Below are 15,250 nucleotides of genomic sequence, written 5' to 3' on the forward strand. Positions count from 1 at the left end.
ATGTATATATATATATAGTAGACCTTGAGATTGTATCAATCTTTCCTTTCATCCTCAGAAGTAGCTTTTATCCTAACTTTCAATAGAAAAGTCAATGGAAAAGACAGCGTTTTGAGACCTTTCTCTTGGTCGGATACGACTCGCAGCCAGCCCCCGACTAATTAGCTAAGACCGAAAGCTTTGAAACTGAGCACAGTGAACACTGAGTGCACCGTAACTCCCCCCAACTCCCTTCTACAGTCTTTTGTTCATTCTATCTTTATTTCGTTCTCGGGCAACAACAAAAAAAAGGGGCACATGATGTTTTTGAAGCGGAGCATGGATGACTGGTGAAGTGTTGGGTTGTGGTGTTGGGTTGTGGTGGGGGTGGTGGTGGGGGGGTTGGATTATTTGAGAAGAAAACTTGCAGTCTTTGTGTGAAATGTGTAAGACTGTCCTTTTGTGGTAAAGGTTTTGAACGGCGTTGTAATGGGATTCTGCCCCAAGCATGGGGCTGGATAGCATTACCATTAATTGCCGCGCATATGGACAGTAATGGTGTATATTTATAATTGAATTGAAGCCTCTGTTATGTCATTAGTATTTAACGCTGATACATTGTTCAACGCCTGCACCATTATGTAAATATCTGACCCCCTAGTTAAAATATCCGTAGGATGAATATGTATGATGAATATATTTGAGGTTGTGAAAAAATATATCATGATTCTGCTTTATGCAATAAAACGGTGAGTTCCAAATGGATCAGAGAGTCAAGGACGGGAATTTTTTTACTCACGAAAAAGAGCAGATTCTGAAACATGTCCCATAGCTATAGCTACTGGGGACTATAGCTTCAATGATCTCCCAGTACTGCGGAGTATAGCTTCACTGGTCTCCCAGCACTTGGGACCGTAGCTGTGCTGGTCTCCCAGTACTTGGACTATGTGCCACAGCGACACTCGTCTCCCAGTACTGGGACTATAGCGCCAATGGTTTTCCCAGTACTGGGGACTATGTACCATAGCTTCACTGGTGTCCTGGTCTCACCCTGGTTGATAATCAGGGTGAACTTGAGGTGCTCGAACTCAGCTGTGTTTAAGAGCGTGCTTGGGAGCCGAGGCTAAGTAGGAGGGGACGGGAACGAGACATCAGCGGTCATGTGTTCGCGTGCCCGCTGTGTTCTCAGATATAGAGATATATATTTTTGCCCGGCTCGGCCGGAACAGATTTCTGCCACCAAAGCAGCAGGTCACAGAAACAGCCCTTTACAGAATACTAAATATCACCCAGCCCCCGCACACACTGAACCGGACGGCTGTTTTCACTGCCCCCCCCCCCCCCCCCACCACCACCACCTCCACCCTCACCATCACCCCCACTACCACCCTTTTTTGTGACGGGGCAAAGGAAACCGGCCAAGCACAACAAAATGTCCTTGTACCTTTTCCAAAGAAACAACGTGCGTGTTTTTGTGTGTTGGGTTGTGTGTTGTGTGTCTTTGTGTCCCCAAGGAGCTTTGTGCCACGTGTGTGCGTTCGGTGTGTGTGTGTGTGTGTGTGTGTGTGTGTGTGTGTGTGTGAAGGTGCATGTGTGTGAGGGTGCGTGTGTGTGTATGTGTGTGTGTGTGTGTGTGTTGAATCTATGTGGCTCAAGTCCACAATGATGCCTCCCTTTTTCTTTTTGGGGGGGGGGTGTTTATACACGACCAAAATGACATCCAGTTTTGCCCGAGTTGCAATTTCTGTCTTTCTTCATCCCCATCTCTTGTACATCTCGGGGAGAATATTTTTTCACAAAAAAAGTGGCATTCGTGTTAAAGAGAGGAAACTGCAGCTCCATTCTACAGCCCGCATTCATGCCATCCCATACTTAATTCTGTGTCAACGCTGCCTTGCATTCCTCTGCTATTTTATCAGGAGTTGGTAGCCGTGCGCTTTTTCTGTTTATCTTCTTCTCCTTCTAACAAGCGGAACCATCTAGTGCCACAATGGGCCCCTGGTTGTTATCCACCGCAGGTCGCTTCACCACGGACCTCAACTCCTGCTACTACTGGCACTAATGCTGGTGGTACACTGTGTCCTGAGCCAACCTTGACATGGCTCTCATTGCCTCATAACCATTTTTTGCCAAGGTTGAGTTCGAGTGTCATGCCTGGGATAGCGTGGGACGAGTGGTGACTCAATTAGAAAGCGGATGTCGTGTTTCCATGGTGACCCTTACCTATTCCAACGTGACACGGACTAGAATAGTACCGAGTGGTTTTAAAAAGGTGGGCATGGCCACTAATGATTTGATTGCAACCATGGCATCTATCTCGCTCTCACGCTCGCTCTCTCTCGCGCTCTCCATCTCCCTCAACATTTACTCGTGGGTATTTCTTTAAAAACGTTCACTCCGTTCCTTCCTGCCGTTCAAAACCGGCTGAGCGGGAGAAACATGACAGTTTGAAGGAGATGAGTGGTTAACTTAAAATTCAGGCTTTCTCGAGTCTCAATAATATCTATACATACCAAGCACCATCTTGGATCCAAACCCCCAACCAGCTACTGCCTTGTTCCAAGATGGCCGCACCGGAGCGTTAAACTCCCCAGGTCCCCAACACACAACACACAGGCCCGCTACACCGATACGAAACACCAACCACCACACACGCGGCGGTTGTCTTTTTTCCCCCCGCGGCTCGGCTCATCGAGCAACATGACCGTTTGTTCCCGCTCGCGTCTCCGTCTCCGTGTCCTACTTTACTTCCTCCTCGCATCCAAAGAGAGAGCGGAGGCATGTGGCAGTGACACAGATCAATGCGATGCCCCCCCCCCCCCCCCCCCCTCCGACCCGCGGCAGAATGTTAACGGAGATCGGCGTGGCGACGGAGACGTTTGCCGCCAATGTTAAAGACTTGTTTGGGAAGAAATCAAAAACAGTTTTTGCTTGGACTTGTCGCATGGCCGGCCATGGGCTGTTTGTGCACGTGCGCGTGTTAGTGTGTGCATGTGTGCATGTGTGTCTGTGTGCGTGCACTCGTGTTCAGAGGCGCGTTTAAGTGCAGTGTATCTCTTGCGTGACACCACTCCCATTATATATTATCTCCATGTTCTCATAAAGGATTATTAGAAGTTGCTCTGCGAATGACATTTCCAGGTGACTGGGTTTGAAGGAAAAAAAAACACACACACACAGACACACACGCACACACACACACACAGAGGGAACAAGCTGGGTGCTTATTTTGTGATTAAACGCTTGTAAACGTTTCACTCCATTGATGAAATGGCTGCTCAGTCGTACCGGATATACCTGCGGAGGTTAACACAACGCACACACACACACACACACACACACACACACACACACACACACACACACACACACACACACACACACACACACACACACACACACACACGAACACGACAACAAGTTATTCTGGCGGTGGGTGGTGAGTTTGCCTAATCAGTCGTTGTCGGCTGTTTTTGTATCTGTTTGGTGTCTGCTTATAACACAAACAAGACAACAAATTATTTCGGCAGTGTGGGAGGTTTCAGTCGGTCTTCGTATCTGTTTATTGTCGACTGAGTTTTGCATCTGTATATTGTCAGTTTTTTTGCGGAGGTTTTTTTAACCTCTTTACTGTCGGCTTTATTGTTAACTGTTTATCGTGGAACACCTTTAAGAGCTGGGTAAACTGAGGCTTGTGGTCGGCTGTGGTTACACTGGGGGTCTGGTGAGGTGATAGAGCTGTCAGTGGCCATTGTTGTTGTTCAGTTTTCACCTGGGCAGCTATCGCCCGCGTTAACATGACGGGAATGTATCTGTTCATTTTCTGGACTTCGTTGACCTCAAGTGAACCTTGTGTAAGAGTTGATGCACTAGTTAGCGGTTCAGCCACTCAATGAAAGCCGTACGTCACCGGGAACTCAACGAACTCCGCTCGCTTCGCTCTCGATCGGGAGTTTGAAGGGTCTTGATTAGTCATTGTTCGAGGCTGCCGTGCTGTAACACACTCCTCACTTATGCCTTTGCGTCTAATGAGCTAGCATGGCCGTAGGGCTAATGTCATGTAACTGCTAATCCTTTTTCACCAAGGGAGCAAAACGAAGAACAAATTAACATGTGGGTGGGAAGGCTGATTGATTGATGAGGGAATGTCATGGAGGGGGTGTGTGTTTCGATTGTGTGTGTGTGTGTGTGTGTGTGTGTGTCTGTGTCTGTGTCTGTGTTTGTTTGTGTGTGCGTGTGTGAGACCATGTTTAACCGCAGTGTGTGTTTTAGTGTCAAGGTATTGAGCCTTCAAGCATGTACACTCTTATATCTCTACACTTTCATCCGAAGCACGAGCACACGTGTGTGTGTGTGTGTGTGTGTGTGTGTACGCACTAGTGTGTGTTTGGTTTCCACGGCGACCCCCCTCCTGGCCAGCAGCTCAGTTAAACAGGGACATTAGCCCGGGTCCCCCATGAGGGCCGGGGGGGCCCGGAAGCGCCCGACAACCAGGAAGCAGAGTAATCCCCCCGGCTTATCCCCTCGCCCCAGCCGGCGCACAGCGACCCAACACGGGGGACCATGTGCACTTATCCCCCCCCCTCAGCCCCAACACACACACACACACACAAGCACGCACACACACACACACACACACACACATGCACACGCACACACAAGCACGCACACACACACACACACACACACACACGCACACACAAGCACGCACACACACACACACACACACGCACACACACACACACACACACACACACACACACACTCACACTCACACTCACACACTCACACACACACACACACAAGCACACACACACACACACACGTACACACAAGCACACACACATACGTACACACGCACACATGCAAGCGCACACGCACACAGACACGAGCATCAACACGTACGCACAGACACACGTGCACACGCACACACACACACACACACACACACACAAGCACGCACACACACACAAGCACGCACACACACACAAGCACGCACACACATACGTACACACGCACACATGCAAGCGCACACGCACACAGACACAAGCACAAACACGTACGCACAAACACGCGTGCACACAGGCACAAGCACACAAGTTCAAGCTCATGAAAACACACACAAACACACACACCCATGCAAGCACACGCATTCGCACGCACACACACGCACGCGCGAACACACGCGCACAAACACACACAAATGTGCGCATGCAAGCTCACACACACACGCACAAGCACACACGTTCAAGCAAATGAAAACACACACACACACGCAAGCGCACACAAACACACACACCGAACAGGGCCTGAGGAGCTACATGGCTCATGCATGTCCTCATGTCTGACCCTTAGTCTGTAGTGTGTTGTGTGTGTCAGTAGTGTGTGTGTTGTTTGTCAGGTAGTGTTGTCCGTAGCGTGTTGCTTTCGTTGTGTGTGTGTGTATCGTGGAGGTCGGCTGAGGACATACGTATTCATTGGAGGCTTCACAGCACTCTCTTTTGAACGCCCATCCAAAGAGAGCGGACTGAATTACCCCCCACCCTGCCCCCCCGCTGTGTTACCTACCAGTCTCACTCCCACAGCACGGGGAACGTGAGGCTCCAGCGCGGAGACAAATCTACGGTGGGGGGAGAAAACAGAACAACAGCGAGTGTCTCCACGCTGTTGTGCAATAATTACATTTCATTCATCCGGGAGAAACACATTGAGGCACTTACATCTCTCCCCGTCTCGCTGACTTCCAATCCTGTTTCTTCACCGAGTTCTCCCGCTCTTCCCGGGTGCGGCAGTAGCCGAGAAGGTAGAGCGGGTTGGCTGGTAGCAGCAAAGGCTGCTAGTTCGATCCCCGGCTCGGAGTGTCGAGGTGTCTTTGAGCGAAACACCTCACCCCGACTGCTCCCGACGAGCTGGCTGGCGCCCTGCGTGGCTGACTCTGCCGTCGGTCTGTGAATGAGTGTATGAATGGGTGGATGTCAGGCGATATTGTAAAGCTCTTCGGATCAAAGCGCTAGCTAAATGCAGTCCGTGTACCATTTCTGTGTCTGCGTCTCGTTCTGACGTCTCGCCTCCGCCTCCTCCCTCCCCCCCCCCCCCCCCCCCCCCCCACAGAGTCCCTCCTCCTCCGTGATGGTGTTCCAGGACGCCGCCACCCGCACCAACCCCCCGCGCCCCGCCCGTCACCGTGACGACCGGCACCACCTCCACCGCCGTCGCCGTGGGCAGCGGCACCTCCGCCCTGACCCGCGGGGGGCCCGGGCACCGTCAGGCCCCCCGGCGGCGGCGGCGGCACCACCACCACCGTCGCCGCCGGTAACGGCAACGCCCGGGTCACCGCGAGGACGACGACCGCCACCGCCACCGTCACCAGGACCACGGGCGCGGCCCAGCCCCTCACGCCGGCGCAGGCCTTCGTGCCCGAGGGCGCCAGCCGCTCGCCGGCCTCCTCCCGCCTGCCCGCCGTCCGGGTGGAGAACTGCGTCGCCATGGTGATGGCGGACGTGTCCTGGCCCCGCACCACCCAGGGCCTGGCGGCCCGGATGCCCTGCCCCCCGGGGACTCTGGGTAAACCGCTTTTTGGTGATTTGTTTCCGTTTCGTTTTTTTTTCGGGGGGGGGGGGGGGGGGGGGGGGGGGGGCGGAGATTGGGGTTAGTGACAGTGCAGCACTACATAGTAGACTGATTCATGATTCTTTATTGTTTTATTAACCTTTCACTATTTTCAAACTTTTATCCAGAGCAGCCTATTGGTCATTTATACGTAGGAAGGGGTCAGCGGTCCCAGGTAGGGTCAGGGGTCGCAGGTAGGGGCTAAGGGTCAGGGGTCGCAGGTAGGGGTCAGGGGTCACAGGTATGGGCTAGGGGTAAGGGGTCACAGGTAGGGGCTAGGGCTCTTACTTAAGTCAACTTTTGGGATCGAACCTGAGACCTTTCCTCTGTGCGTCCCAAACAAGTCTCCCTGACATGAATGTCCCTCCTTTCATTGGTCGCTGGTGTCTACCACTTCCTGTATTCTTCGCGGCTCCATCCTGTCGCTTCTGATTCTCTACGCCCGCGTCATTCAGACCGTCAGAGACGGGCGAAGGCGGAAGATAGCCGCGTTTGTTTTTTAAAATGACAGATGCGTTGGCTTAAGCGCACACGCACACGCACACGCACACACACACACACACACACACACACACACACGCACCGGACACGCACTCTCTCTAGAAAATCTCTTGTTTCTCTCACTTGCAGGAAACAATTAGCCAGCTTCATTTAGCTGTAAACACATTCACAGTCGTCGCCGTTACGAGCGCTGGCGTTCTTTGTTTGTGTGGTTCTGTCTCATTGGCAGCTCATTATTAATGCCGGCCTTCATTTCTGCCAAGGTATCGTTGCAGAGAGCGACGTAAGATGCAAGACTTAAGGATCTTTTCTTCACACAATGCGCGTCTGCAGAGCGCGACAATGAGTGATAATATAATCCAATATTAAGTAGGAATAATCATTGAAAAGAGAAGAACGGTATCTTTGGTGTCTTATGGACAAATAAATATATGTTAATGTTTCAAAGTGAACAAAGAAACGATCTCTTCGCTAAAAGAAGATGCATCCATGAATTTGTGTTTTAAAACGGAAAAGTCTTAACTAATGAGAATGAAATTAAATGAGTAATTCAATTGCAGTAGGATGAACATGGATCAAAGCTTTTAAAAAACGGAACTCTCCCTCACATTCATCAAAAACAGATGAATGTATCCCCCCCAATCAAAAGTACCAATTGTAATGTTAAAAAAAGCACGGTATATGACTGTGGGACCCGATAGAGAGAGTGCTGATTCGGAATGTAGGTACGACCCCCCAGAGGTCAAAGGTCATGGGGTCACACTAGGCGAGCAAAGGATGAAAGCCCCACAAGCTTAAAGAAAGGCCCGGGGCGCTCCACTAATCGTTTTTTAATTAGCCGCCAAACAGCGAGAGGGAATCAATGCCTTCACTCCGTCACACCGCCAGGTAGGTACCTGGTGGGTTGGCCTGCTTGGCCAGGAGTGTTTAAATAAAGACTTGGAGACTATTACATCTAAGGCAGCACAGACTTTGATAAAAATACAAATGATAAGGCTCAATCCTGAACGCGGCGACCCGGGTTCGATTCCTGTCCGTGGTCCATTGCTGCATGTCCCCCCCTCTGCCTCCCATACCTTCCTCTCTATCTCGCTGTATAATAAAGCATGCAAAGTACAAACTATGAAGCGTTTAGGGGTCATTTCTTGTCTGCGGTGGAGGAGCCTCCATCTTGTTTGAAACCTCCAGATGGCGGAGCGTCGCGCTGACTCTGGGTGACGGCTGCGGGCCGCGGTGTCTTGTTTGTGATTCCGTCTCGTCTCCGATGGAAGCCAGAAAAACGCAAACACATCGGCATGCACGCACACACACCAACACAAACACGGACGCACGTACCCCTCGCTAATGATCAACAGAGGCGCCTTCGAGACCTCGCGAGCTGCCCTCATCAGGCGAGATGAGAGGCGCGCGTTTTTCCCCGACTTTGGTCTCTCTGCCGGCACGTGCTCCTGAGACGGCCGTGTCCCGGGAACGCCGCCGCCGCCGCCGCCGTAGCTACGCCGTTGCTACGCCGAGAGCTCTCCGCCCTTCGAACGCACTTTGAAAAGTTTTCCTCTTGCCGCATCCATCCGACCTTCAATCTCTCTCTCTCTCTCTCTCTCTCTTTCTCCCTCGCTGTTTTTCTTTCTGTCTAGCCCTCTCATTCGCTCTTTCTTTCTCTTTCTCTCCCGCTGTTTCTATTTCTCTCTCGCTCTGGTTCATTCTCTCTCTCTCTCTCTCTCGCTTTGTCTCTCTCTTTCTCTCTCTCTGTCTCTCTCTCTCTCTGTCTCGCTCTCTCTCTGTCTCGCACTCTCTCTCTTTCTTTCTCTCTGGCTCTCGCTCTCTCTCTGTCATCATTGTTCCATCTCTCCTGCAACCCCTATCTATCTCTGTGTCCCTCTCTTTATTTTCTGCTCTCTCCTTTCCCCTTCCTCTCCATCTGTCTATCTGTCGAGGCTCAGACTCAGGTTTTTTTTCATCTCATTCTGGACGGGGTACTGCGGAAAGGTCTATCTGATGAACTCATCACGCGCCGGGCTGTCCGAGCTGGACTAGATGTAGGAAATTAAGTGTCAATCATCAAACTGTGTCAAACAAAACATCAAACTAAAATACGGACATTAACCGTATATATCGGTTAATGTCCGTGTCATGTCCCCTCCTTCCTCTCTCTCTCTCTCTCTGTCTCTGTCTCTGTCTCTCCCTCTCCCTCTCCCTCTCCCTCTCCCTCTCTCTCTCTCTCTCTCTCTGTCTCTGTCTCTGTCTCTGTCTCTGTCTCTCTCTCTCTCTCTCCCTCTCTCTCTTTCTGTCTCTGTCTCTGTCTCTGTCTCTCTCTCTCTCTCTCTGTCTCTCTTTCTTTCTTCCCCCCCCATACCCATACCCCAGGGCATAAACAAGGACAGGTCCATTATGCGGTTTTCTTTTTGTCCCCAATCACTGCCGTCAATGGTGAGGGGAAACAAGTGTATATTCTCCCATGCCCTTGAAGTCAATTCCCAATTCCGTCTCTGGAAATGAAACTGAAGTTTCAACAAAATTCAAATAGCCCCTTATTTGTATTAATTACATGTTACATCATTCCGGGGGAGAAAGTTCAGCAGAATTAAGAGCTAGATAAGAGCAGTGCTTCAGTCAGCCCAGATGGGGAATTGAGTCAAAGCAGAAAGTTCAAGACCTCGGTAGACTTAAAAAGAGACACAAATTCAAAACGAGAGCATGACTAAAAGAAACTCACGAAAATGATCTAACGTCACAACAACAGTATTTGAAAATAAATCCATATCCAACAGAAAACGATTTTTATTTCTGCTGAAAATGTTAGAAAAGAGGGTGCGCCTTCGCCCTGCGCTGGAAACAAGCCCTTTCCCCTTCAGCGAGGGGGTCACCCTTTCTTTCATTTTATCTCCTTTATGTCCCGGAGAATACAACCGAGCCAACCTTTCTGCGCTCCGCCACAGGAAGGCACAGAAGGTGAATAGGGCCTCACGCGTTGCTTCCTTGCACTCAAATATTCCTGGCTGTCACACGGCGGGAAATCCCAGGCCACGCCCGGCTGAATCACAAAGACCACCGGTTTCTGCTGAGCTGGGCAACAGGAAGCCTGCCGGCTGGTTTGAGTCTGGCTTCCATGACGCCGCAGTCGGAAGTCTGCTCACCGTTCGTTTCCATGGCGACGTCCGTCACACAAAAGCAAACCGGCCCTGATGAAGTCTTCGACGATTACGCTGATGTACTGTTAAGGAAAACACTGACTCAGAGCTCTAAAACCTAAACTGCCGTCCCCAGCTCAGTATCAATAGCAGTTCATCATCTTCTGAAATCTTTGTCAAAAACACCTGTTGAATCGTCCTGTTTTCAAAGTCTAGGCCGTCTCTCGCTCTCCAAGAGCCACTCACCGGCGTCAACTTAGCAGGCGTCAGGTGACGACAAACACGATCCGGTTTCACAGTCTTTGCGATAAAAACAAAAGTGTCCGATTACAATCGGAGTCAGCAAATTAATCGGGTTTGATTAATCCTTTCTTTGGTCCCCATCTAGGTACTAGATTAACTAAGGGAATGATATGTGTGATCTGTCGCTGAGCGGCGTCCTGAGGGAGGAAGGGCGTTGTGTGATAGTGTGTAGGGTAGCGGGGGGTGAAACGGGAACGCAGTGTGTGTGTAAAGTGACGATGGGCAACATTGAGTAAGTAAACAGGCTTGCTTTGGCCCAGAGGGATTGCATTAACTGGAGCACACTCTTGCACATGGTCTCTCGATCCTGAACGTTGACAAGTGTGTGTGTTGTGGCACACACACACACACACACACACACACACACACACACACACACACACACACACACACACACACACACACACACACACACACACACACACACACACACAGGTTATAAATCACAGGCCAGGAGCTGCCCTGTTTCATCAGAGGCATTACGTCACGCCTCAAATTGAATTCCAGGGTCAGAGCGAAGCTTCATTATGTTGTCACTGACCCACATGTCCTGTTTTTCTTCCCGTCTCTGTTTTTCATTATTTCTCTTCTCTTTCTTCTTCTTCTTCTCCATTCTGTTTGTGTTTACTATTTATTTTCTCCTTTTCCCATCCTTCTCGTTGTCCTTCTCGTTTAATTCCTCACTCGCTCTCTGTCTCTCTCTCTCCCCCCCCCACAGGGGTGGCCACGTACACGTGTGTGGGGCCCGAGGGCTACTGGGACCCCCAGGGGCCCGACCTCAGCAACTGCACCTCCCCCTGGGTCAACATCATCAGCCAGAAGGTACACACCCACCCACCACTGTCGTCGCCACGGCAACCTCTCCTCCCCGCTGTAGCCGGAGCCTGGCCTTCAAAGAGCGCAACACGCCCGCTCGGTTCCTCGTTTGAAACAACCCTGTGAACCGCTCAGGCAAAACGACACTCTTGTTCCCAGCCCAGCCTCTGGACAGACACGCTGCAACAAGCGGCTTGAATAAATCACCTGATTTCGGCTCGATTCACTCATTAGGACGTATGCGCTTGGCCTTTGAATATAACTCTGTAAATAATATATACTTTCAGAGTTGGGTTGAGAAAAGAAGCAGAGCGGCCCCTGAGCTCAAAAAGCACAATTACCGCTCCGTCCGTCCGTTTTAAAGAAACCGCTCCGAAATTTGGTTTTTATCCCCGCCCTGGAGCCTAATTGGTCAGTTTAAGGTATTGATTAGTCGAAAGGCCTCGCTCAAAAAGGCAACAGAACTCGCGGTACACGGGGGTGTCGAGATTCCACTGAATAACAAAGCCGCGGGCGGCACTCGGTCACAGGCTGTTTAGTATAAAGAAGCGCTTCAGATCGTCTGCGAGGGCATTAGTAATACTTAATGGGCCAGGCATGCGGTTCTGGCACAGCAAAGCCCCCCCCCCACACACAGCCTGCGTATATCTTTGTTTTTCCCTCGCCGGAAGTACTCCATGATATATACTTCACGCATCACCTGAATCTATCTAACGACATCGCACACCACGCTTTGATAGGGGAAAAGGTTTAAAGGGTTAAAAACCACCACGCTGTCCACCCATCGCCCGGGGGGTGTCACGGGGGCTTGGAACACCCCTGCCTGTTGCACACCACCACCAGCCAGGCCTATTAGCTAAACAGCGTCTCGCAGAGTGGATGTCTGGGTGGGTGGCGGAGGAGGAAGGGGGTATTAATGTGTCAGGTGCAATTTTCCCAAGCAGAATGCCACTTGAGGAGCGCCATAAAATGCCAGAGTGGGACGTTTGTTTTGCGGACGCGCGGCGCCATTATGCTGAAGTTCATTCGGCGGCGTCCTCCTCCTCCTCCTCCCCGTCCCCCTCTCCTCCTCCTCCTCCTCCTCCCCGTCCCCCTCTCCTCCTCCTCCTCCTCCTCCTCCCCGTCCCCCTCTCCTCCTCCTCCTCCTCCTCCTCCTCCTCCTCCCCCTCCCCCTCTCCTCCTCCTCCTCCTCCTCCCCCTCCCCCTCTCCTCCTCCTCCCCCTCCTCCTCCCCGTCCCCCTCTCCTCCTCCTCCTCCTCCTCCTCCCCGTCCCCCTCTCCTCCTCCCCCTCCTCCTCCCCGTCCCTGGTCCAGTGCTTTATTGTTCCCTCCTCCGGTGAATGCTACAGCTCTTTGAGGCTGTTAGAACAGCGGCTATGAGGTTCATTGCTTATGCGCCGCTGGTCGTATAGCTGGTAATAGTGCTCTTGAATTCACTATTGGCTCTCAGGTTTTTTCTTTTCTTTTATTGTTGACCGAGGACGAGAGAGAGAGAGAGAGAGAGATAGAGAGGAAACATGGATTGATGGACGGAGAGAGAGATAGAGAGAGAGAGAAAGGACGAGAGACGGAGAGAGAGAAAGGACGAAAGACGGAGAGAGAGGGAGAATGGAGAGGACGAGATAGAGAGAGGACGAGAGATAGAGAGGAAACATGGACAGATAGATGGGCAGAGAGAGAGATTTAAAGACGGATACAGAGAGGGGGGATAGAGTGAGGGACAGGGAGAGTGATGGAGAGAGAGAGAGAGAGAGAGAGAGAGAGAGAGAGAGAGAGAGAGAGAGAGGTCGCTACATGGTGAGAGACGGACAGGGAGCCATTGGGAAGATAGTGATGGAGAGAGAAAACTGGGAGGAAGATGGATGGCGAGAGAGTGAGAGCAACGGCTCCGAGAGCGGACATGATGTCCTACAGACGCGTCCTAATCTGAATGATGTAATTGGCCTTGATTAATAAACAACAGAGGCAATCAGGGCAAGTGGCTCGGCAAATCAGGCGGTCCGTTAGGTGATGTCACCGCGGTTTCTCTTACAGTAATCAAAGTATCGGATTGGAACCGGAAACTCCCCCCCCCCCCCCCCCCCCCCTCCCTCTTCCCCGACACACATATAACACTATCGCTGTTCAGCCGATTGAACAGCGAGCTGAGATCCTCGACAGTTTGAACCTCGTTCACCGTATCGATGAGTGAGTCAGGCCGATGTGATGACATCATTCACAACCTGGATAGAGAGGCTTTCAAAATACCCTTCGACGGCAGGTCTTTAAGGTCCTGGGCTAAGGACAGTCCACAGTCTCCACGACAAACTTCAAACCCCAAATAATCTTGATTTTGTTCATATGTTTTTTTGATAATTCGGTTGAAAGAGGGGGAAAAAAAATCGATGCGGTAACATTTGCAATTTTGAGTGTAACATCGTCTACGCTGCTTTGAAGTGATAGAATGATGGAGGTACACGCATTTTTTGAAGGCGCACACCACATTGCTGTTTTTTTTTGGGATGTGGTAATGGAAATATGAAAGAAATAAAGAAGGTTTGAGCTCGATGAGATGGTGGTTTGCATGTGTGTGTGTGTGTGTGTGTGTGTGTGTGTGTGTGTGTGTGTGTGTGTGTGTGTGTGTGTGTGTGTGTGTGTGTGTGTGTGTGTGTGTGTGTGTGTGTGTGTGTGTGTGTGTGTGTGCGAGGGAGAGAAAGATAAAAGCTAGCTAGATAAAGAAGGTAGAAAGTCGGTTGGAAAACTCAAAAAATGCTCCCAAAAACGATGAAGAAATGTGCCTACTCCACCGACACGAGGGAACTAGGCACAAACCATGAGAGACAAACGGGGGGGGGGGGGGGGGGGAGACGGAGGAGCAAATGAAGGGTTTATTTACCCGAATTCAGAACCTGTCGTGGGAGAGAAGGGAGGAAAACAGTGAATGTGGATGTCAACACCACAGAGCTATAAATCAACAGTTCCTTTGCTTGCCGGGCTCTAAGGTAACAAACACACCGTGAAGACAACGTCAACACAAACACACAAACAACCTACAAGACCATTAGGGAGAAGTCATAGCATTAACGGCAGGAGGGGGCATTGCCAACAGCAATCTGTTTACATATTGTTGTTTTAATTGATTGAATAACTTTAAATTTATTCATTTTAATCCAGGATGTTTTACATAATGTTTTTTAATTTGGAGCCACCCGATTGTTATACGATAAAAGATAATGGGGACAACACCGTTATTAAGATTGAGTTTGTATCTCGCAAATATCAGAATAATTGAATAACGTGCTTTGTTCAAAGCCCATTGCCATTTGTCATTAAGCCCTGCCATAAGGGAAAGGCAGCAGAGTTAATGGTAGTGTTGATTTTAAAGAAAGAATTTTCTTTATAAATTAATTCATAAATTAAAATTGTCATGAAAGCCATGAAAGTGTATAATGGCGGCCATCCTTTACCAAGGTTTAGTCCTCCGTACGCCCGACATATGGACAAGCTTAGCCTGGCAGTTGAGTTGTCTCATTTCCTCTTGGCCTCGTGAAGTGAACGAAGGGTGCGACGTGCTGTCTATATATATATTTAGTTTGTCTTCTGGAGTCCATGTCATCTCAACACAGCAGAACAAAATCCATTACAAACAAGGCAGCATCTGCCATGCTCGACACACACACCACCCCCATTTCCTCACAAATCTGTAAATAGCATGTCGTCAGATTCATAATGGCTGTCGAGGGAAATGTTTGCAATGGTTGATTTCATAATTGCCTCTGGATCTGTATTGGCCCCGGTTTGCTCTTGGCCAAAGGATAGCATTGCATGCGATAATTGCACATAATGTTCCCCCGGTCGACAGACGGAGAATGTATCAGCCAAATAGCATCACAAACATCAAGTACAGGTACACACTCTATATATGGCGCCATGCTT

The 15,250-nt window shown here is 50.3% G+C and overlaps 1 protein-coding gene across 1 annotated transcript in view; it reads left to right on the forward strand.

Annotated features, from left to right (window-relative positions):
- Positions 1–15,250, forward strand: part of LOC132445712 (adhesion G protein-coupled receptor L3-like) — an 82,678-nt gene that overhangs the window by 23,791 nt on the left and 43,637 nt on the right. The window contains exons 6-9 of the mRNA XM_060035829.1: positions 5,551–5,604; positions 6,091–6,163; positions 6,220–6,543; positions 11,239–11,342. Coding sequence (XP_059891812.1) covers positions 5,551–5,604; positions 6,091–6,163; positions 6,220–6,543; positions 11,239–11,342 — 555 coding nt within the window. The remainder of the gene's footprint in view (positions 1–5,550; positions 5,605–6,090; positions 6,164–6,219; positions 6,544–11,238; positions 11,343–15,250) is intronic.

Source organism: Gadus macrocephalus, chromosome 17 (assembly GCF_031168955.1).
Source record: "Gadus macrocephalus chromosome 17, ASM3116895v1".
NCBI classification, from domain to species: domain Eukaryota; kingdom Metazoa; phylum Chordata; class Actinopteri; order Gadiformes; family Gadidae; genus Gadus; species Gadus macrocephalus.